The sequence below is a fragment of the Ornithorhynchus anatinus genome, chromosome 1 (assembly GCF_004115215.2).
Source record: "Ornithorhynchus anatinus isolate Pmale09 chromosome 1, mOrnAna1.pri.v4, whole genome shotgun sequence".
Taxonomy (NCBI): domain Eukaryota; kingdom Metazoa; phylum Chordata; class Mammalia; order Monotremata; family Ornithorhynchidae; genus Ornithorhynchus; species Ornithorhynchus anatinus.
The window spans coordinates 31,193,569-31,216,288 of record NC_041728.1 but is presented as its reverse complement, the minus strand read 5'-3'; the positions used below and the strand labels follow the sequence as shown (position 1 = coordinate 31,216,288).

The 22,720-nt window shown below is 44.0% G+C and overlaps 1 protein-coding gene across 1 annotated transcript in view; it reads right to left on the bottom strand.

Moving 5' to 3' along the window:
- The window catches only part of PALS1 (protein associated with LIN7 1, MAGUK family member), a 120,967-nt gene that overhangs the window by 12,101 nt on the left and 86,146 nt on the right, over window positions 1-22,720 (bottom strand). The window contains 14 exon segments of the mRNA XM_029062017.1: window positions 369-370; window positions 577-615; window positions 618-684; window positions 3,076-3,161; window positions 3,164-3,184; window positions 3,187-3,276; window positions 3,997-4,094; window positions 4,096-4,162; window positions 7,703-7,737; window positions 7,739-7,773; window positions 8,115-8,185; window position 12,705; window positions 13,246-13,415; window positions 18,936-19,017. Coding sequence (XP_028917850.1) covers window positions 369-370; window positions 577-615; window positions 618-684; window positions 3,076-3,161; window positions 3,164-3,184; window positions 3,187-3,276; window positions 3,997-4,094; window positions 4,096-4,162; window positions 7,703-7,737; window positions 7,739-7,773; window positions 8,115-8,185; window position 12,705; window positions 13,246-13,415; window positions 18,936-19,017 — 864 coding nt within the window.

Below are 22,720 nucleotides of genomic sequence, written 5' to 3'. Positions count from 1 at the left end.
AGCCCCTGGGGGATGGAGAGGGAGGGTGCCTCGAAGGCATTTTTTCTGGCTCAGGCCTGGTATGAGAGTGGAGGAAGTCTTGGAGTTGAAGTCCTCGGCTATGTCCGGATTAAGCCCCGCAGAAGTAACTCTGTCTTACCAGCTCACCTGCATTCACCATAAACTGCAGGAGCCCAGAGTCAGATCTGGAGTAGAGTCCCTTTCATTCATTCATTCATTGTATTTATTAAGCACTTACTGTGTGCAGAGCACTGTACTAAGCGCTGGGGAGAGTAAATTCAACAATAAAGTGACATTCCCTGCCACAACAAGCTCATAGTCTGGCGAGGGGGACCCAAGGCCAAGAAGGCCCTGCATCCATGGCTGACTTCTAGTCTGTCTAGGGAGGAGTCCTGGATTATCTGGAGAAAGGGCAAGTTATGCTCCTCCTGGTTTTCACAGAAATTAATGTAGCTCTGAAAATTCCCAGGAAAGCTTGAGGTCTCCGGCTGAAAGACCTAGCTGTTGACTGCTTGCTTGCCTTCCGCAATCGGCAACCGATCAGCGCAAGCTCCCCAACAGAAACACCGCCATTACTTTGGTTTTTACCCTCTTTGGCCAAAAGTGCACGGAGCTCTCTTGGGAAGGGGGTGCAATGAAGATGATGTATGGCTTCAGATCCGAATTCCGGAGGCTCTTCAATGACTAGAAAGAAGAGATACAATGAGGAGTTCGGGGTAGGGTTTTTTTTCCCATTTGGTCTCATTCTATGTACCCCTGAAATGACTTCAGGAGGCACTTCTAAACCTGCCACATGTCAACAAAAAGAAAGGAAATTTACAAGTTATGGATTAAAATATGTTAAATGGACTTCAAAAAGGGAGGTAAAGGGAAGAATGTTAAAAAAAAGTTGCTATCGGTAAAATCCAGGTGAGAGGCTGACGTAACTGTAATGCAATAACAAGTACATTGTGAACCTTTCATTAAATGCTTTTCTGCTAGTTCTCTCAATATACCTGCAGTATCTGTTCTTGTCTGACCGTTCCTGGCTGTGTGAATTTGAGCACGTCTCTGTGTCTCTTTTTCCCCCTCATTTGAAAGGGGGAAAATAATACTTGCTCAATACTTGCTGAGAAGAACTATTGGGGAAGCTGAGAGAATGTGGAAAGGGGTAAACACATGCAAGAAGAGAGTTGCACTAATGAGCCATCTCTCTACCATGCCAGCTGTTTTAAGCTATAGAGTTTATAATAAAGGCATTCATTAAATGCTTACTATGTCCACAGACACAAGATAATCAGTTTGGACCCAGCTCCTGTTTTACTTGGGGCTCCAACTCTAGCTAGATTTCCACGGCTTGGAATTTAACTTGTGACTCAAAATTGGGTAAGCACTTAACAAATATCAACATTATTATTATTATATGGGTGATTTTGAAAATGAAAAATTGAGAAAATAGAGCTCAGAAATATCAAACAGGTCTTGGATGAGTACATTTCAACTGAGTTGGTAAACTCTCCAAGCTCTTAGTACAGTGCTCTGCACAAAGTAAGCACTTAATAAACACTGAATGAAGACACATCCTCTGCCCAAGGAGCTTTAATCTAGACACAACAAATGGTTGTTCTGATTACGGTAGATACTGCCCATGCCAAGAGTTAAGATTCATTCATTCATTCAATCGTATTTATTGAGCGCTTACTATGTGCAGAGCACTGTATAAGCGCTTGGAATGTACAAATCGGCATCAGATAGAGACAGTCCCTGCCCTTTGCGGGCTTACAGGCTATTCAGGGGCTTACAGTCTAATCGGGGACTGCCTTTCCGGGCCATAATTGGTTCAAAATGTCAGTTACTTCATTAACTTCTGTTCATGACTACTATGCCGTTGGAAAGGGTGGCAGAAGAGGAGAGAGTTTTTATATCTGTATGTCTGCTGATAGAGCAAGACAATAAAATGTTCCCTAAACCTTAAACACAGGCTGCTTGCAGTCTGAGCAATTTCCCTTTTAAATATCTCCTACGCATCTGGAATACATTAATGAGCAGAAACTCGGAGGAAAGATGAACTATTAGCTCACGCAGGGCTTACCTAGACTATAAGCTCTTTGTGGCAGGGAAGGTGTCTACCAACTCCGGCATATTCTATTTTCCCAGTGTTTAGTAAAGTGCTGTAACACAGCAAGCACTAGTAATACATTAAGTGGTATATTTTTATGCTGGTGAAACACTAGTAAAAGGAAAGAGCTTGGCACATTCATTATTCATTCATAGTATTTATTGAGCGCTTACTATGTGCAGAGCACTGTACTAAGCGCTTGGAATGAACAAGTCGGCAACAGATAGAGACAGTCCTGCCGTTTGACGGGCTTAATCTAATCGGGGAGACGGGCAGACAAGAACAATGGCAATAAATAGAGTCAAGGGGGAGAAATCTCCTAAAAATGGCAACTAAATAGAATCAAGGCGATGTTCATTTCATTAAAAAATAAATAGGTTAATGAAAATATATACGGTTGAGCAGACGAGTACAGTGCTGAGGGGATGGGATGGGAGAGGGGGAGGAGCAGAGGGAATGGGGGAAAAGAGGGTTAAGCTGCGGAGAGGTGAAGGGGGGGCGGTAGAGTAGAGGGAGAAGGGGAGCTCAGTCTGGGAAGGCCTTTGGAGGAGGTGAGTTTTAAGTAGGGTTTTGAAGAGGGGAAGAGAATTAGCGCTCAAGTCGATAAAGTAAATAAAATATTTCTTTGCTCCCATCTGACCAAAATACATGATGAAAGCAAAAAAGGGAATCTGTTACAACTACTAAAAGCCAAAAGAGCAGTAAACTGGGTAATAAACAGCTGGAGCTACTGTTCAGATTCCATATTTGGTTCAGGAACTGCCCTCAGAAGCATGGGTCATTCATTCATTCAGTTGTATATTGGGCACTTACTGTGTGCAAAGCACTGTATTAAGCGCTTGGGAGAGTACAACATAACAGCAGACACATTCCTGTCCAGAACGAGCTCACATCTAGAGGGGAAGACACTAATACAAATAAATAAATTACAGACGTGTACACAAATATTCATAATAAGTGCTCAGTTCGAGCTTCACCTGCGTATGAAGATTTAAAAGGCAGATCTTTCCGGAGTTGATGACTTGCCGCACCGAATCTATGCTGGTACCATACAAGTTTTTTCAAACTCGCCGTGTTCGATGAACTTCCAGCAGCTATATCAGTCTCAAAGGCCTGCCGGGAGACGAAGTGGTAATCTCTGCCAGCCACTTCATTGTCTCTTCTAGTCCGGGTTGTGTCTAAGATAAACAAAATGAAAGAAAAGATAGGAAAAACAATTCCCACGTAAGAAACGCCAAACGTTTAACCGTGGATTCTACGCTACTGAATAGCCAGTGGAAAACAGGGCTATAGATCGACGGAGCCACCATATTTCTAGACAGTGCAAATAGTAAATGTTAATTTCACGATTAACGCAGATGACTTTGAGGCATTTCACCCTGAAACAACTGGAGTCTACACCTTTTCACCACAGTGACATGTCTGTATTTCTACCCAAGTTCACAAGCTTCCTAGTTTAGGCCGTGAGCTGCTGTGGGCAGTGACTGGGTTCTGATCTGTGTTTTCAACACTTTCACCATAGCCACGCTCATGGCATGCCATAAGAACCCGAAGCAGACCTACAGTTTAACAGAGACCGTGGCTCCATCGTTGTTGAAATCTAATTCCGCTTCGGAGGGAGGGGAATGATAAGGACGGAGATTTGGAATTTGGTCAGGCAAGGATATTAGGATTCCACTTTGGAACAACCAGAATGTCCCGTGTGAAAGGCACGAGCAATAAGAGCACCCTAACCACACCTCTTTAGGAACTTGGTCCCGCAGAGACGCTGAGGCATTATGTTGCTTTCCATCACTGGCAACGCTTATTGTAGTGGGCGGAAGAACTATCCTTCTTTGTCAGAGCCCCAGTGGATCATACAGGCCAAGGACCAGATAACGGGAGTGTCCGAAACTTACGGGGAACTGCCGACGCGAACCGGTCGGTTTCATTATTCATAAGCCTCTGCCGCAGCTCATTCTGACCACAGTTCTGGGGCCCGATCAAAATGATGGGCTTTTCTATTAGCTGGCTGGTGATACAGTGACATCTCTTCGTACGTCAAGATTTCCTCGTTGTCGTAATCTGGAGAAAGAAATAGAGAAGAGATCATCAAAATCTCTACAGACGTTTCCTAAGGCAATAAAAATCATTCATATACCTTATTGTTCCAAACTGCAGACACGCATATGCATTTGGATGCCATTCCCTTGGTGCGTGCGGGGAGACGTGGTGCGGGGGAGGAGTCAGTACCAGCGGTGAAATCCTGCTGCTCCCTGAAATGCTGAAGGCTGGGAGCTGGCTGGGAGCTTGCACGAGTAGCCCCAGGCCCGTTTGTGGTTCCTGGGGTTGGGGGAAGAGGGGTTTGGTCTGATGTCCAGGGCTACATCTCTCTCCTACTTAACAGGGTGGAACTCACGTCTGCACAAGTGACGGAACCTCGGGACGGTTGTGGCCATCTGTAGCCCACGACTGTCTGTCTAGAAATGGAAGGGACTCAAAGGACCAAGGCCCTCCAAGGACTGTTTTAAATGATGGATTTTACACTGCATCTTCACTTGCTCTAATGTTGTTTGTAATGTACACGCTTATGTTCTGTGTTCGGCGGGCTACCCTACGTGGGGGGCTTGCTTAGATTGGGAACCCCTTAAGGGACAAGGGAGCATGGGTTAACTGGTGACCCTGCTCCTCAGAGCTTAGAACAATGCTTCGCACAGGGCATGAGTTGAAGATACCTAGATAAAAAATAATGACATTGTCGATGGTGGGAATGTATGTGTGTGAGACAGAGAGGTTCTTCAATTAATTCATTCATTCAAATGTAATATTGAGGGCTTAATGCGTGCAGAGCTGTACTAAGCACTTGGGAAGAACAATTTGACAACGGTAGAGACGATCCCTACCCAACAATGGGCTCACAGTCTAGAGGAGCAGCGTGGCTCAGTGGAAAGAGCCTGAGCTTGGGAGTCAGAGGTCATGGGTTTGAATCCCCACTCTGCCACTTGGCAGCTGTGTGACTGTGGGCAAGTCACTTCACTTTTCTGGGCCTCAGTTCCCTCATCTGTAAAATGGGGATGAAGACTGTGAGCCTCACGTGGGACAACCTGATTACCTGTGCTTAGAACAGTGCTCTGCACATAGTAAGCACTTAAATACCAACATTATTATTATTAGAAGGGGGGAAACATGCAAAAAAACCAAAACAAAATGAATTAATGGAATTACTAAGCACTTCTGTACAAGCTCTTGTGAGAGTACAACAGAGTAAGTAAACATGTTCCTGCCCTCAAGCAGCTTTAAATCTACTGGGGGAGACAGACATTAAAATAAGTTACAGATAGGGGAAGCATCCGAGTATGAGGATATGTGCCTATAATGGTATTTGTTAAGCGCTTACTATGTGCCGCGCACGTTCTAAGCGCTGGGGAAGATACGAGGTAATCGGGTTGTCCACGTAGGGCCCATTTTACAGATGAGGTAATGAGGCACAGAGAAGTGAAGTGGCTTGGCCAAGCAAGTATCACTGCCCTCGCCTGATCTATTCCTAGACCATTGAGTGGGGCATCCATCCTGTACTTAGGGCTGGGAGACTGTTTCACCTGCTGCTAAATATCAGTGGAATTTTAGGGAGGGGAGTCTAACACGCATTGCTCAAAAATCAGTGGGATTAGGAAAAAAGGTTGGGAAGAGAGGATGCAGCTCCCAGGCACCGGACATGAACTGAGTTTCATTTTTCAAAGGCAAACCTCTTGTAGATCTCCCCGAGTCTCCATTAGCCCCGTATGCAGGATTCTGCATACAGTAGGAGCTGAAAATATTTTGTGGGTTGATTTTTAATTGCTGAACATTGTGGGTGGGAAATGTGCCACAACTTTGATGTCTCCAATAATGTTGGTTGGCTCTCCATGGCTCCAACACGGACAGCTTTAGTTAAGCCTGAGCACAAGGCTGGCCTTGGGTGAAATCACTACTTAAACAGAATTTCTGAGTAAAATTTACAGGTGCAGGGCCGCTCCTCAAAGCCACTGCACTTTGATATACACTGTCATGCCTCATTCTCTTCTCAACAGGACTTTGGCTCTCTGTAAGAACTCTTTACAACCCTTTTATCATTCCGCACGTCGGCCTTAAGCTAACATTAGCTCTTTCGACAGAGGAGGAAACAGACAGAAAAATTCAAATCATTTGCTCCAATTCACTCCAGGAGCAACCCAGGGTTAAAATGAGACATCTCCAAACATCTAACGCAAGAATCAGTGGGTCATACTCTCTCACTAAGAGTTATAGTCTTTTGTTTCTTTTTGTTTTTGAGAAGAGGATTTTCTAGCATTTATTCTAAGGCAAAAGAATCTCGAGAGGCTGTTTTGTGTCGTCATCACCATCAATAGTAATTATAAGCGTTTACTGTGCGCAGAGCACTGGATTAAGCTTTTGTCAACGGAGGGGAAACGTTCCGGGCCACAGTGAGCTTAGTATCGGGAGAGAGACTTAATATAAAGGAATATGGTATGTAGCCATTATTTACCATAACTGCAAAAAATTCTCTTTACCCTAATATTAAAATGCTTTATTCTTTCAAGAATATTCCTGGGCACCTGACTTGAATTTGCTAAGGGAAAGACTTAGGAGTGCCCAAGCTATAAACATGGACGCTCTTCCACTTTCCATTTTGTATTCACTGGCCTCATTTTTGTCTTTCCGCTGGCAATCCTCTCTGCTGAAACTCCTCCCGCTTCAAGTCCTCCGAACCACAGCTCTCCCTATCTTCAAACCTTCTGAAACATATCTCCTCCAAGAAGCCTCCATGATTAATCTCCAATATCCAGTTTATATTCCCTCTCCGCCCTTTCCCAACCGCCACACTGGCAGCCTCCGGCTGTTGAGGCATATAACTCTCCGGAGCACTCACGTATGTAGTTTATATACGCTATCGCTGACTCACTTCTCTTACTTACAATTTAATGTCTGCCTCCTCACTGGATGACTAATCTACCGCAACTATTTCTACTGCACTCTACCAAGAGCTGAACGCAGGTTTCTGCCTACAGTAGGAGCTCAACTACTGTTGGCTAATTTTAAATTGGTGAACATTGTGCGCAGGAAACGTTTCTGCAATTCTGATGTATTGTAGTCTCCCAGTGGCCTTAGTGCAACGCTCTGCACACAGTAAGAGCTCAAAACATATGGTTGGCTGATTTTAAATTGATGAGCGCTGTGGGCAGGAACATTCCTACCAATTCTGATATATTGTAATCGCCAATCGCTTAGTACAGTGCTCTGCACCCAGTAAGCGCTCAATGAACAAACCGTTTGATTGAAAAAATGCACTGAATTTATTTCTAAGAGCTGCTAAATAATAACAGTTCCTTTCTTTGGTGTTCAATGACTTTCACCTTTTTCACGGTATCCCCGAGAGAGGGAGGGCAAAGAAACTCTTTATAAAAACAGGGAACGTCAACAGAGATTAAATGACCCGGTGAAGGACACGCAATAAGCCAGAGACTGAGTCGGGATGGCAAACAGGCCTCCTGAGAGTTTAGTGTTTTTTACCCCCGAAGTGGGTCGCCTTTCAAGCCCTTTTCAGACCCGACAGCTCAAATGAGGCAGCCCGGGGTGAGCACTTACCATCATTTTTATTGGCATTATACAAAACTTTTTTTGTTTCTTTTATTCTTCTTTGCACACCACAGTTTTTCCTGTTGAACAAACAACGAGAGATACCTTGAACAGGAGCCGAACAACACCGTCTATTTACGTTAGCAGAAGAGCTCAGATGGGACATGCTTCAACTTCGTGCATTTACGGCTGTCCGTTACAGCCACTGGTAATCTCAAAGAAGGGTCTAAGAGCCTTCACAATTTAATCAAAAGGGAATCAATTCAAACTTTCCACCGCTGTGTCGGCACTGCGGTTTGAATCTTAGGTCTTTCACCTCGAAGGACGTCCACTGACGTCCCGACTGATGACTCTAGATTTGGAGAATCTTTTTGATAATAGAAAAAGTGGTTTTTTCATTTCTCGACTGTTCGCATCACACCTGATTTTTCTGGCTCCTTGTTTCTTCAATGGTTTGCTTCATGGCTTCCCTTTGTTGCTGAAAATTTTTTCCTTAGTGCCAAAAAAAGAAAAAAAGCAAAAAACCACATCAGAACAAAGGGAGAACAAAATCTGAGTTTGTCCTAGAAATCAAATTTAAAATAATCTTTGTTTCAGAAATCTTTAACGCACACGTTTGCACCATTTTTGATTTTTTTCTCTTTAGATTTTAAGTACATTCCAAGACATAAAATTTCACAACTCCCTGGATTTTGGAACCAAAGCATAAAGTTAAACTGCTGGATAAATCATGAGTCAAAGGTGGAAAGGATTATGATGAACAAAGGAGGGTGGCCTAGTGAAAGGAACTGGAAACTGGGAGGCGTGAGACATCTCAATAAAAATCATCAGTGGTACTTACCGAGCAGGAACCCTTGCGGCGTACTGTCTTAACGCTTGGGAAAACGTGGTACAATAGAGTATGTAGACATGACCCTGCCTCAAGGACTGCAGATAGGCAAGGTATAAAGATGTGTACATAGGTGCTGTATGGATGACGGTGGTGAACATCAGGTGCTCAGAGGGAATAGACTGAAGAGCACAGGTGACAAGGAAGGGAGAGGAAGCAGGGGAAATGAGGGTGTGGTGGGGAGACGTGACCTCGGATGGCTTTGAAGATGGAGAGAGTGGCAGTCCATAGATATGAGGTGGAGAGGGAGCTTTGGGAGCCAGAGGCAGGATGCCGGCAGGGAGTCAGCTTCGACGTAGAAGAGACTGAGACCAGTGAGCCGGCCACCGGCATCGGAGCTATAATGCCAACTTTGGAGAGGCGGATGCAGTGTGAAACCCGCTGAGGGAGGAGGGCAGGGCTCAGGGCACCGCAACAGTAAGGGCAGGAGAGTCCTGGTTAGACACTTTAGCATGTCTTCCCTGGCACGAATGCCAGGAGTGGTGAATACCTCTACAGGCTCGGCAATATACTGATTTCTCCAACTTTCTTCCCCACTTTCATTGCCACAACACACTGTTTCGGATCACACAATGGGGGTCACGTTTTTTGTTCTACGTGGGAAAGACCCTAGGGAATAATATCCAATTGCAAAAGGCTTCAAGGTCACTAATATGTCATTAAGATTTTTAAAAGCTTTCAAGGAATGACATTCCTCCTGGAAAGGTGGTAAACTTACATTCCTAATGTGTTACTGAATGACAGTGCGGTCTGTGTTAATTCTTAATAATAAAAATGGCCATAATAATAATAAGGTATTTGTTCAGTGCTTTCTAGGTGCCAGGCACTGTTTAGCACTGGGGTAGTTACGAGATAATCGTGTTGGACACAGTCCCTGTCCCCACAGGGATCACAGTCTTCATCCCCATTTTACAGATGAGGGAACTGAGGCACAGAGAAGTGACTTACCCAAGGTCACACAGCAGACAGGTGGCAGGCTGGATTAGAACCCGGGTCCTTCTGCTCCCGGGCCCATGCTCTATCCACGGCCACGCTGCTTCTCGATTTTAATTCTTCCACCCGAACTCATCAACCATATTTACGGAATGCTTACTGTGTGCAGAGCTGTGTCCTAAGCTCTTGGGAGAGTACAATATACGGAGTTGTGAGACATGGTTCCCTGCTCACAGAGAACAGTCTCGAGGTAAAGAGAGGTACTCCTATCTGATTTCTCTACTTTTAAAATCCAATGAGAAATTCTATCCAATTTGGAGCAATTCAGTTGGTTTTCAGGATCCTTAAGAGTTGGTGAAAGATTCTGCAATGAGAGCTTCGCTTCAAAGGAGAAAAGAGTAAATCTAGTTTGCCCTTTTGGAGTGCTAAACAGTAACACGTTATAAGCAGGAATGTCTGCTAAATCCTGTTGTACTGTCTGTACTTTCCACGTTCTTAATACGGTGCTCTGCACACAGTAAGTACTCAATAAATACCACTGATTGGGGCTAATATTTGCTCTCTGGGGAAAGCAAATAGCCGCAGCATGTGAAATGATGATGCGATGAGGTATTTGTTAAGCGCTTACTGTGTGTCAAGAACTGTTGTTAAGCGTTGAGGAGATACAAGCTAATCATATCAAACACAGTCCCCGTCCCAGATGGGGCTCACAATCTTCACCCCATTTTAGAGATGAGGTAACTGAGGCCCAGAGCAGGCAAGTGACTTGCCCAGGTCACAGAGCAGGCAAATGGTGCCAGGATTAGAACCAGGCGTGTTCTATCCGCCAGGCCACACAGTGGCTGCTTTTACAAAAACCATAAGAATCCCAGCGGTCTTTGTTTCTGCCAGTTGGGATTGAGCCACGGTGTCGGGGACTCTGGTCCCAGGCCTCTGTTAAGAGTGTGAGCTTGGGGAGGCCATTTGGAGACCGCTCTTTTCAAACACAAGGTCTTTCCTCCTGGGTCTCAAGTCATCCTGGCTGCAAAGGCTGAGGGGATCAGGCTTTCCTTGGGAGGAGGACGAGTTTACTATATGCCAACACCAACTGTCATAGCAGAGAAGAAGAATACCAGGTGAAAGTACGTACATCCTGAAATAATCTGCGAGAAGCGTGTGGTCAGGGGAGAGCACAGGCTGGGAGTCAGAAGGGCCTGATGTTTAATCCTGGCTTGCTGTGGGACCTTGGACAAGTCAATAAAGTCTCTGCGCTCAGTTTCCTCAACTGTAAATGGGGATTCGAATATCTGTTCTCTTCCTATGTAGACTGAGAGCCGCACGTGGGACAGGGACCGTGTCCAACTTAATTAACATACCCAGCGCTCAGAACAGTGTTTGACACACAGTAAGTGCTTAACAAATACCATATGAAAAAAAATCAAAAAACCATGTGGGAGGTCAGGGCGAGCAGACTCTGAAAGTTTAAAAAGGACGGGGCTCTTTCCTAGGTCATTTTGGTTTCAGTCTGCCTTCCTGACCTTTGTCAGCTGCACTGCCTCCATATCAAGCGTTAGTACAGTGCTCTGCCCAGAAGGAAGTTAATAAATGTTGTGCTAACCACTCAAGAGACAAAGACAGAAGTCTCCGATTGGGTGGGGTGGGGGTGGATTCCCACTCCTCTAGGCGAGTGCCTCAAGATACTATCATGTGGCTCTAAAAGCTTGGGCTGGAAAATTCTGGCTCCACTTCTACGTATGAATCCTTCCAGGAGCAGGCAGTTAGTTTTTGTTAGTCAGTCGATTCCTATTTATTGAGCCTTAGTGCACAGAGCACTGTGCTAAGCGATGGGAGAATACACCTACACTATTCATTTCCTGCCCACAAGAGCTCATTTCCCTTCTCCCATCCCTCTCCGTCACCCTTAACTTCGGTTTGCTCCTTTTTTCCAACTCTCCTCAGTCCCAAAGCCTCACGTACATTTCTAATTTATTATTTATATTAATGTCTGTCTCCCTCTAGACGGTGAGCTCGTTTGGGCAGGGAGTGTGTCGTATGCTGCTATAATTGTGCTCTCCTAAGCGCTTAGTAAGTGCTTTGGCATGCAGTAAGCACTCAAATTCGATTCAATGAACAAACTCGTTTTACTGTTCTCTATAAGCATTTAGTACAGTGTCTGCACATAGAAAGACATCAATGAATAATCATTGATATTTTATATGTATAACTAGTATATTCTTATTGGGGGGAGGTATTAGTCACCTATTTTAAAGCCAACAACAAGCTTTGCTTGAAGAATTCTGGGTGACTTGACAAGTCACTTGAACTTCTCTGTGCCTCAGCTACCTACCTGTAAAATGGGGATTAAAGCTTGGGAGCCCCATGTGGGACATTGACTGTGTACAATCTGATGATCTTATTTCTAGCCCAGAGCTCAATACAGTGTCTGGCAAAAATAAGCACTTAACAAATACACTCCCCCACCAAAAAAAAGAGAAGGTCACACAAAACACCCTCTCTAAACGTGAGCTCGCTGTGGGCAGGAATTTGTCTGTTTGTTGTTATATTGTAGTCTCCCAAAGCTTAGTACAGTGCTTGCATATAGTAACACTAATAAATACAAACTGAATGAATGATGAATTCACACCAGCCTATCTTGTAGATCAGTACGCCAGGAATTTGGTATAAAACCTCCTGTGGGTAGAATCCAGAGGAAGTGTAATGAATTCAAAGAACGCTATCCTGATGTAGGGCGGACATCTTATAAAATGTCAGTATTGATCTACCCAGGGCTTAGCTCAGTGCTTTGAGACACGAAAGCATTATACACCACATCGACACACAATCTGACAGGATGGGCCAAGAACATCGGCTTTTAAGCAGTTACTTTCCCTGGAATGTCACTGTCAAAATACTAATAGTCGCATTATTAAGAAGCGTTTTGAGCTAAAGCTCCTCTCGGTTGCTCAACTCTATAACAAATTGTCTTACTGATTCAAAACAAAATGGATCTAGATTTTAACTCATTGTGGGCAGGGAAGGTGACTGAAACTCGTCTGTACTCTCCCAGCATTAGTAGAGTGCTCTGTACTTAAGTCTCATAAAATGTCATCGATGATGACGAAATAATCGAGAAAGCTTAATGGAAGCATTGTGGCCTAGTGGAAAGGCATAGTTCAGTGTCAGAAGGACCTGGTTTAATCCTGACTCCACCCTTGCCTGCCGTGTGTCCTTGAGCAAGTCACTTCATTCTCTTTGCCTCAGTTGCCTCATTGTAGGTGGGTTCAACTGCTTAGTCGTCTCTACCCCAGCATTTAGTTCATGCCTAGCACATAGTAAGCACTTAAATATACTAAAAAAAAAGAGCACAGTCTGGAGATCAGAGGATTTGGTTCTAATCCAGTTCTGCACTTGTCTCTGTGTGCCGTGGCAAGTCATTTAACTTCTGTACTCAGTTCTTCACCTGCAAGTGGGATTCATAAACTGTGCTCCCTCATATAGACTGTGAGTCAAAGGGACTATTATCTTTATTCCAGCCAAGTAAGTAGAGTACTTGACAATGAGAGTGTGAACAAATACCAGAATTATTATTAACAGAAACCACTTCAAAACACAAGAGCAATTTTAAAATGGGTCAAACTCTAGGGTAATTCGAACATATGCTGGAAAAGTCTCCAAGCTGTAGCATTTGCACTGAAGCTCATGTACGAGCGGGCCTTTGGGTGCTTGCTTTTTTATCCGAACTGCATTTTACCTGGAAGAGCCCTGCCAGAGGCTATTGTCTTCATCGCTCTCTGTAGGCCTGCACCAATTGATCCTCTGGCTGATGAATGAAGTATGTCCCTTTTCTGAAAAGAAAGCCCCAATCTGGAGGGACGTAGGGATCGTCGGAGGGATCGTAGTCAAAATGAGCTTTCACATGATCTGGAAACAAGGGTAAAGAAATGAATGAATTGTACAACTTTACTTATCCGATAATGACTTTTTTTAAAAAAAACAAACCTACCTCTAGCCATGAAGCTAGAAGGGACCAGAAGCTTTTCATTAATGTTTTTTGCAAATTATCTCTCTGTTTGATATATCTGCTGGTTGCCATCTTTTCATTTTGAGTGCAGGGGTTAAAGGGCAGGTTTTTGAGGGAGGAGCCAGAGAAGGGTTTGGAGTTTTGGAAATCGTCGGTCCCACTATAAAGTCGCTAACTGCCCTTTCCTTCCATCCAAACCGTTCCCAAAGTAAGCAAGCACTTATCTCCCTCTCTGATTACTGCATCAGCCTCCTTGTACTCCCAGCCTCCTGTCTCTCCCCACTCCAGTCCTTAATTCATTCTGCTCCTGATCATTTTTTACAAAACGTTCAGACTGCTTCACTCATCAGAAAATCCAGTAGTTGCCATCCCACCTACATCAAAAAAACTGCTCACCAATTGCTTTAAGCAGTCCAGCCTGGCCTCTACACACCACTTCCTACTACACCCTGTCAGCAACTTGCTCTCTAAATGCTAACTTCTCATCTACCTCCATCTTGTGTCTCACGGCCTCTCGCCACGTCCGCCACTGGCCCGGAACGCTCCTCCTCAAATCCGACCGACAATTACACCCTTGCTTCAAAGCTCTTACTGAAGGCCCATTCCCAGAGGCCTTCCCTGTCTGAACCCCCTTTCCTCTTCTCCCACTCCCTCTGCATCACCGGACTTGCTCCCTTTATTCAATCCCGTCCCAGCCATAGCACTTGTAAACATAACAGTCATTTTTTTCTATAATGTCTGTCTCCCTCTTTAGACTGTAAGTCATCGTGGCAGGGAATTGCCTATTGTTATTTGTACTCTCCACAGTACTAAGATTGAAGTAAATGAATGGGAGTGCGCAGACAGGTTTGAAAGACCCCATGTGGAGCTCAGGGACTCTTAGGGTATTCGACCTGGCTGTCCGGATCTGATGAGCAAAGCCCAACCCCAAAGCCCAGGTTAGTTGAAAATAATGTGGCTGGAACAATGGCTTTCCCTGTCCCCACAGAAAGAGATAGCACCTTGAATTCCAACTGTCAAATCTATTATTGGAGCTCAATTCTCCCCCAGCCGATTTCCTCAGGAATCAAGCTGAGCACCTTGAAAAAAAATCAGAACTCTTCCACTTCAGGGACAATTTATGCACTGCTCCTTACATTATGCATGCCTACAACCAAAACACTAAATTATGGATATCTTCTGGGGTACTTCATAAATTCACCTATGGCAACTTTCATTTTCCACATGAAGTTCCTGCTATCTGCAATTCAAAAGAGAAATTTTATGCTAGTGAAAGATGAGCCTGAATCAGATGAGGCAGTTCTTTCTAAAAAGCATTTTTAGAAATGAGGAAAATAAAAGAATGGTTGTGAACTCAAGGAGACCTGAGGATGAAGTGGAATCACAGCATTTACTACAAATTCAGAACGGGAAATGATGGGCTGGAAACCGAATCCCTACTAACCTGGGCATGTGCAAAGTAACAAAGGATGGTTAAAAATGTGCTAACTTAATTCTAGTGCTTTTCTTTATTCAAAACAATATTTACTTTACTCTTCAACCACTGCATTACTGCGCCTGATTCTACAACCTTTATAGAGGTCACCATTTTCCTTCTGTATGGGTTTTTAAGATATAATTCAAATCTTTAATTGGAAGTGTAAGAATAAACTGGAGATTTAAGCTAAACAGTGTAGGAAAGAGTGGGAGGAGAGGTGACTTTGACTTTCAGTGAGTGTGAGGGATAGAGCAGGAATGAAGAATTGTGTTCAACCAGTACTTTGGATTGGGATGGTCAGACTACGGTGGGAATGAGCGACAAATGAAAATAATTTCCTCATAAGTCTTTCTACTCATTGAAGTTCTTTATCCAGCCCCAGGCCTCAAGAGGGTGTATGATCATCATTTCTCCCATTCATTCAGAAGCTGCATGAACAGGCATCTGAACCAGTGTGGCCTAGTGGATAGCATAGACCTGGGACTCAGCAGGATCTGGTTCTAATCCCGGGCCCACCACTTGTCAGCTGTGTGACTTGGCCAAGTCACTTTACTTCCTGTGCTTTGGTTCCCTCATCTGTAAAATGGCAAATAAATGTGAGCCCTATATGGGACACGGACTGCGCCAAGCTGATTATCTTGTATCTACCTAGAGACTAGTACAGTGCCTAGCACATAGTAAGTGATTAATACGTACTGTAAAACCCCACAGAAAGAACCAAAAAAAAAAAACCCTGAACTTTCTAAACTGGAAAGTTTAATCTATTAACTTTATATACAGTGATTATGGGTGTGGTCATTGATGTGTGTTTTAAAAATTACTTTAGCCAAGTCCCAGAGCATAGTTTAAAACCTGGATCGCCATATTTTATCAAATGTTCTCAGTGTTCCCTCTTCCTCACCCCTATTCTACTTAGCTCTGATATGGGCAAGGAATGGGCAGGGAACGCGTCTGCTAATTCTGTTGTATCGTACTCTCCTAAGTACTTAGTATAGTGCTCTGCTTAATAAGCACTCAAGTCACTTCACTTCTCTGTGCCTCAGTACCTCATCTGTAAAATGGGATTAAAACTGTGAGCCCCACATGGGACAACCTGATCACCCTGTATCTACCCCAGCGCTTAGAACAGTGCTCTGCACATGTAAGCGCTTAACAAATACCGACATTATTATTATTATTATACCATTGATTGACTGATTGTTGGAATGCAGCAGAGCACTCTTAGAGTAGGCGGTTTTCTGCTAATGAAACAGGTTGATATATGAAGCTACAAGTGAGCTGACCAGTGTCAGCTGGGGCTGGGATACGAAAAGCAGCTTTTCTAGAGAGGGAAAATTTAGTACAGCTCTCGGTACTAAAGGAAAGATATATACTGCTTAAAGGATGGCAGTTCAACCTAAGCTGCTTTTCCCTCATCAAAAGATTAAAGTATTCGAAAGTGCTTTCTCCTGCAGAACACCTAATTGGAAACTGCATATTGCAACATAAATTCTACCGTTTTCCTTCAGATGCTCAAAACGTATGGTTATATGCAGAATTTCTGTAATTTCTATTTGTTTCAAACAACAAATAGAGGGAACGTACTCTAAAAGCTAAGCTTAAAAGGACAAATTTAGAACATCAAAAACTCATTCTCTTCTATTCATTTGTCGTATGGCTTTTAACACCTAAAATGGCAATCAGTCAATGGTATTTACCGAGCCCTTTTACTGTGTGCACAGTATTGTACTAAGTGTTTGGGAAAGTACAATACAAACAGACATGTTAGACGTGATCCTTCCACAAAAGCTTATGAGTCTACAGACTTCAGCTTCATTTAGCCACCTCTAGAGTTCAAAAGAGGTAGGCTAGGATTAATGAGAATAGGCTATTGTTACCTATATCCCTGCCTTAGGATGTTCATCCTACGAATCATACGGGTTTCGATGTATTAAGTTCCTGCTTCCCTAGTTCATTTTCGCATCTTCAACCTAGATATTCAGACGTAGCTATTGAGTCTTAATAATAATGCTCCACAATAAGCCAGCTGTTCCTTTCGAACATTAAAAGAAACGCTTTAGATGTTTTAGAGACAAGGTTATGCCCACCTACAAAGAAAAATGATGAAATATAGCCAGCACAGTAAATGAAAAAGGGCAGGGGAATCTGGAGTACGGAAAGGTCAGTGCTTGTTTCCTCGCAAATCTTTTCTCTTCCAGTTAAACGTTAAGGAAACTGCTTGCCAAGAGACTACGCTACTCCAGATGGATGGGTTTGCTATCTGGTTCACAGGAAGTTCCCTTTGCAATCTTTCAAGACCACCCATCCAGGGTTTGTAAATAAGGACTGTTTGCCTGGAGGGATGGGAAGGATCGAAAAGGGTCAGACTTCAGAACTGTCGGGTTCCCTGTGAGGAAGCCATTTCCTCCATTTGTTGGCTCTGTGGCTTGTTGCTATTTGCCATCATTCTGCCTTGGCTTTATCTGTCTTCCCCCATCTACACGGTAGCCCAAGGAATAGCACAGTGCTTAGCACGTAAAAAGTGCTTAATAAACACTAAGTAACTCCATCAAACCACACGTAGCTGTTCAGTGCAGATATCCAAATACCCATTCACATATGAAAAAACAAATTATTTTTTTCTTCTTGTATCTTTGATTAAGACCCATTTTTTTTGGTTAGCCCCAAGGGAAACTATCCACTTGCACTGCATTTGATCCTCTTTGCTCTCCTGTGCCTTTAATGCGCTAGACAATGATTTAGGTTTTATCTATAAAATCAAACAGAATTCGTTCTGGTGAAATCACTCTGGGCTCTGAAAACACACCTCGGAAAGCAGGTAACGGCCGGTTCACGTTCACTTCACAAAAGAGGAGTTACTAGGCTGCCGTAGAGACTGTGATGCACACAGTAAGCACTCAATAAATACGATTTAATGAATGAATAAATGTGGACATAAGAGTAAAGGGCCACACTCCGACCCTCCTCTATAATTCCGCCTAGCTCTTATGCTTGCACAGTTACCTTGGAAGTTGGAGACTAGGCAACAGGAAATATGTAGGGATTGAGAGGTCAGGGTGAATCAAACTGACTGAATTCTGAGACAAATTGTGTCCTGGTTGCGGCTTCCCTCCTCCTCAGAGTAGTTTAAAAGGAAGGAGGACTTTAAACGGCATGGTCGGCATCAAAATATGCATGGAACTGAAAGGAACCGTTATGACATAACGCAGTTGTAGAGAAGCAATGCAAAACAGTGCTGTGTTTCTTCAGTTTTGTAATTCTGTATCCACTATGATAACAGCAGGTGCTTATAATTAAAGAAGATTCCCAGAAGTAAAATTTTAATTCCCAGAACTAAAAGAAAAAAAATCCCCATCTATACTATAAATTAATTGTGGGCAGGGAATGTATCTACCAGTTGTTATACTGTACCATCCAAACACTTAATTCAGTGCTCTGTCACAGAAAGCACTAATTCAATCATTCAATTGTAAATCAATTGAGTAGGGAGTGTGCAAGAAAGCTGTACATAGATTAAAGCCAGATTAAAGCTGCAGTGTTTTGCTTGAATATGTGAGTATTATATATATATATACACACATACATATATGCAGGTATTATTGAATTTCCCCAAATCCTTTGCTTTATATGCTTATATCTACAACACACCAACAGATATGGGACAACTTCAGAAACAACAGCAATGCCAGAAGAGAAATATTGTCTATTTTTCAATGAAAGCTCCTGGCTTAATGGCCACCTGAAAAACTACATTTTAGTATTAATCTTCAGCAGAGCTGCTTCTAAATAGCAGGAAATTTCTAGTCCTAAATCTATTTTCTGAAAACATCTGGTTTCATATATATTCAAGGAATCCTTTTAGTGTTTAGAATTTAATTGGACAAGCAGCATCTTTGACTTGGAAATTGAAATGGCAATTTTTAGCATTACTGAACACAATCACTTACCACTGTCTCCTTAGCAGGCGGGGGCTTGTTATGTTGACTGGGAATCAGTACAAATGTCAGTGTGCCGTGCATGTCGGCCTGGGATGAAAAGCAGATTGTTTAGTGGCAGAAGAATTCCAAGTTTTATTCATGAGATAGTAATGGATTTGTTAAGCGCTTACTAGGTGCCAAGCACTGTTCTAAATGCTGAACCCGGGCCTCCCGCGTGGCAGGCGAGAATTGTACCACTGAACCATCAATGAAATCAATTCACTAACTTGTTTTGATCGTGCTCCAGAAATTCCATGGAAATTCAGAACCTGGGAACTGCTCTTTCTTGGTATCATTACTTGAAACCAAGAAAGGTTGAAAGTGGTAGATAACTAATGAAAACTCACACTGCACAGATCTGTAACTCTGCACGTTTTTAAAGTGCATGTGTGTGGGGGGGGCGGGGGGGGACAGTAGGACAAGGAAAAACTGATTTTCACACTCTAACAAAGGATAAAACCCCCCCACAACTTTTAGCTTATTCTTAGCACATGTAATAATAATAATAATAGCAACAATAATAATAATAATGGTGATTGGTAAGCATTTACTTTGTGCCAAGTACTGTTCTAAGTACTGGGGCATATACAAGTTCATCAGGTTGGACACAGTCCCTATACCACATGGGGCTCACACTCTTACTCCCATTTTGGGGTGAGGTAACTGAGGCACAGAGAAGTCATGTGACTTATCCAAGGTCACCCAGACACATGGCAGAGCCAAAATTAGAACCCAGGTCCTTCTGACGCCCAGTCCAGTACTCTATCCACTAAGCCATCCTGCTTCTCCTCATTTTTAGCTAGACACAGGGAAGGATTTTAAAAAACAAACAAAAAAACTGGTTTGTATTTCCAACTACCTGGATGGCAAGAAGCAGCCTGTGCTAATGCACAGAGCACGGGCCTGGGAGTCACAAGGTCATGGGTTCTAATCCCGGCCCTGCCACCTGTCTGCTGGGTGACCTTGGGGAAGTCACTTTACTTCTCTGTGCCTCAGTTCCCTCCTCTGTAAAATGGGGATGGAGACTGTGAGCCCCATGTGGTACAGGGACTGTGTCCAACCCAAATTGCTTGTACCCACCCCAGCGCTTAGTACAGTGTTTGACATACAGTAAATTACTCTCACAGCTGAATGCAAACAGCAGGTGTTCCGGCCCTTAGACTAGACCTCTCAGTGACTGGCTGTTAAACAGCCGCAACAAAGGGGCAAATGAATGCTCGTAAGAGAACTTATCCTTCCATGCCCCTCTCAACCATATTGAATATTTAGTGGCTGGGTGAGGGTGACACCTAGTTAGGTACTCTCTATCTCTCCTGTATTTATTCTTCAACCCTTGAAAAAGTGTCTTGATTTCTCAGAATTAGGGACTATGGGAAGGATACTTTATTTTCCTCATTATAGTCGCTGTAATGAGGCTGTTTCATTGTCCACCCATACCCTCAGGTTCAAACCACTCCATAAAATCATCACCCCAGTGGTACAACCTACACGATCTGATGCCTAGTCCTACACAAAAATCCAGCTGCTCTGATATTTTGGCTGAGTGCTCCGGCTCCATCCCATCTGGGCTGCGACTAAGCAATCGATAATTACTGGATCTTGGAGGAAGATTCCATTCATTCATTCAATCGTATTTATTGAGCGCTTACTGTGTGCAGAGCACTGTACTAAGCGCTTGGGAAAGTACAGTGCTTCAATAAAGAGTGACAATCCCTGCCCACAACGAGCTCACGGTCTAGAGGGGGGAGACAAACATCAGTACAAATAAACAGACGGCTATAAACAAAATGACTGATATACGCCTAAGTGCTGTGGGGCACGGAGACGGGGGAAGAGCTAAGGGAGTTAGTCAGGGTGATGTTCAAGGGAGTGGGAGATGAGGAAAAGTGGGGCTTAGTCTGGGAAGGCCTCTTGGAGGAGATGGGCCTTCAGTAAGGCTTTGAATGTGGGGGGAGAGTAACTGTCTGGCAGATTTGAGGAGGGAGGGTGCTCCAGGCCAGAGGTAGGATGTGGGCAGGAGGTCAGATACACAGTTGGTCTGAAATTTAAGAGAAATACAAGTGGTATAGTCTTAAGGCCCTAAGGTGGCTTCTTAGCAGATGGTCTCAGACCTCAAGAGTCAACCGTTCCCAAGCTCCAAGACTTCCAATAGCTAGGCTCAACAAAGACTCTGGCGCTTTGACATATAAGTCACATTTACTGAGCGTTCACACTATGCAGAACACTATACTAAGCACTTGGGAGAGTACAGTATAACGGAGTTGAAAGACACGTCCCCTGCCCACAACTTGCTTACAGCCTAGGCGGGGAGACAGGCATTAATGTAAATAAACGTCGGATAAGGACGTAAGTGCTGTGGAGCTGAGGGAGGGGCGAGGAAAGGGCAAAAACCCAATTGCAAGAGAGACACCGATGGGAGTGGGAGAAGAGGGATTGAGGGCTTAGTAGGGAAGGAACGCCTTTTGGAGGAGATGTGTTTTTAATAAGGTTTTGAAGGTGGGAAGAGAGAGGATGTTCCAGGCCAGAGGCAGCATGGGGGTCAGTTGGCAGAGAGATGAGATTGAGGTACAATGAGTAGGCTGACATTAGAGGAGTGAAGTGTGAGGGCTTGGTTATAATGGGAACTCAGCACGCTAAGCTAAATGGGGAAAAGCTTTAAAGTGATTTAGAGCCAATGGTCAGGAATTTCTGTTTAATGCGGCGGTGGATGGGCAACAACTAGAGGTTCTTGAGGACGGGGCGAAAACAACGACTGAGTGGCTTTGTAGAAAAATGATCCGGGCAGCAGAGCGTAGTACAGACTGGAGTGGGACAGGAGGCAAGGAGGCTCACACGGTAATGGAGATGGGATGTGCTAAGTGCTTGGATCAAAGTGGCAGCATTTTAGATGGAGAGGAAAGAGTGGATTTTGGTGGTGCTGTGAAGGTCGAACCAACAGGATCTGGTGACAGAACGAACATGTGGGTTGAAAGAGAGGGATGAGACAAGGATAATGCCAAGATGACAGGCACGTGAGACAGTGCTGTCTACGGTGGTGGAAAGTCGGTTGGAAGACAGGGTGTGGGTGGAAAGATGAGGAGTTTTATTTAGGGTATGGTAAGTTTGAGGTGTCAGCCAGACATCTAAAGAGTCATGTCCTGAAGGCAGGAGGAAGCCTGAGACGGCAGAGCAGGAGAAAGATGGGAGTTGAAGATGCAGATTTGTCAATCATCTGCATAGAGATGGTATTTGAAACCATGGGGGCGAATGTAATAATGTTAATAATGTTGGTATTTGTTAAGCGCTTACTATGTGCAGAGCACTGTTCTAAGCGCTGGGGTAGACACAGGGGAATCGGGTTGTCCCACGTGGGGCTCACAGTCTTAATCCCCATTTTACAGATGAGGTAACTGAGGCCCAGAGAAGTTAAGTGACTTGCCCACAGTCACACAGCTGACAAGTGGCAGAGCTGGGATTCGAACCCATGACCTCTGACTCCAAAGCCCATGCTCTTTCCACTGAGCCACGATGCTCTTCCTAATGTGTTCTCCAAGGGAGATGGAGGATAGAAGCGGGCCCAGAAGTGAGCTCTGAAGGACTCCCACATTTGGAGGGGGGAGGAAGAGGAGGAGCCCATGAAACAGACTGAGAAGGAGCATCCAGATGGCGAAGGGCTGTGTCCGCGAAACCAAGGTCGGATAATGTTTTCAGGGAAAGTTGGTGGTCGACAGTGTCGACGGCAGCTGAGAGGCTGAGGAGGATTACGATGGAA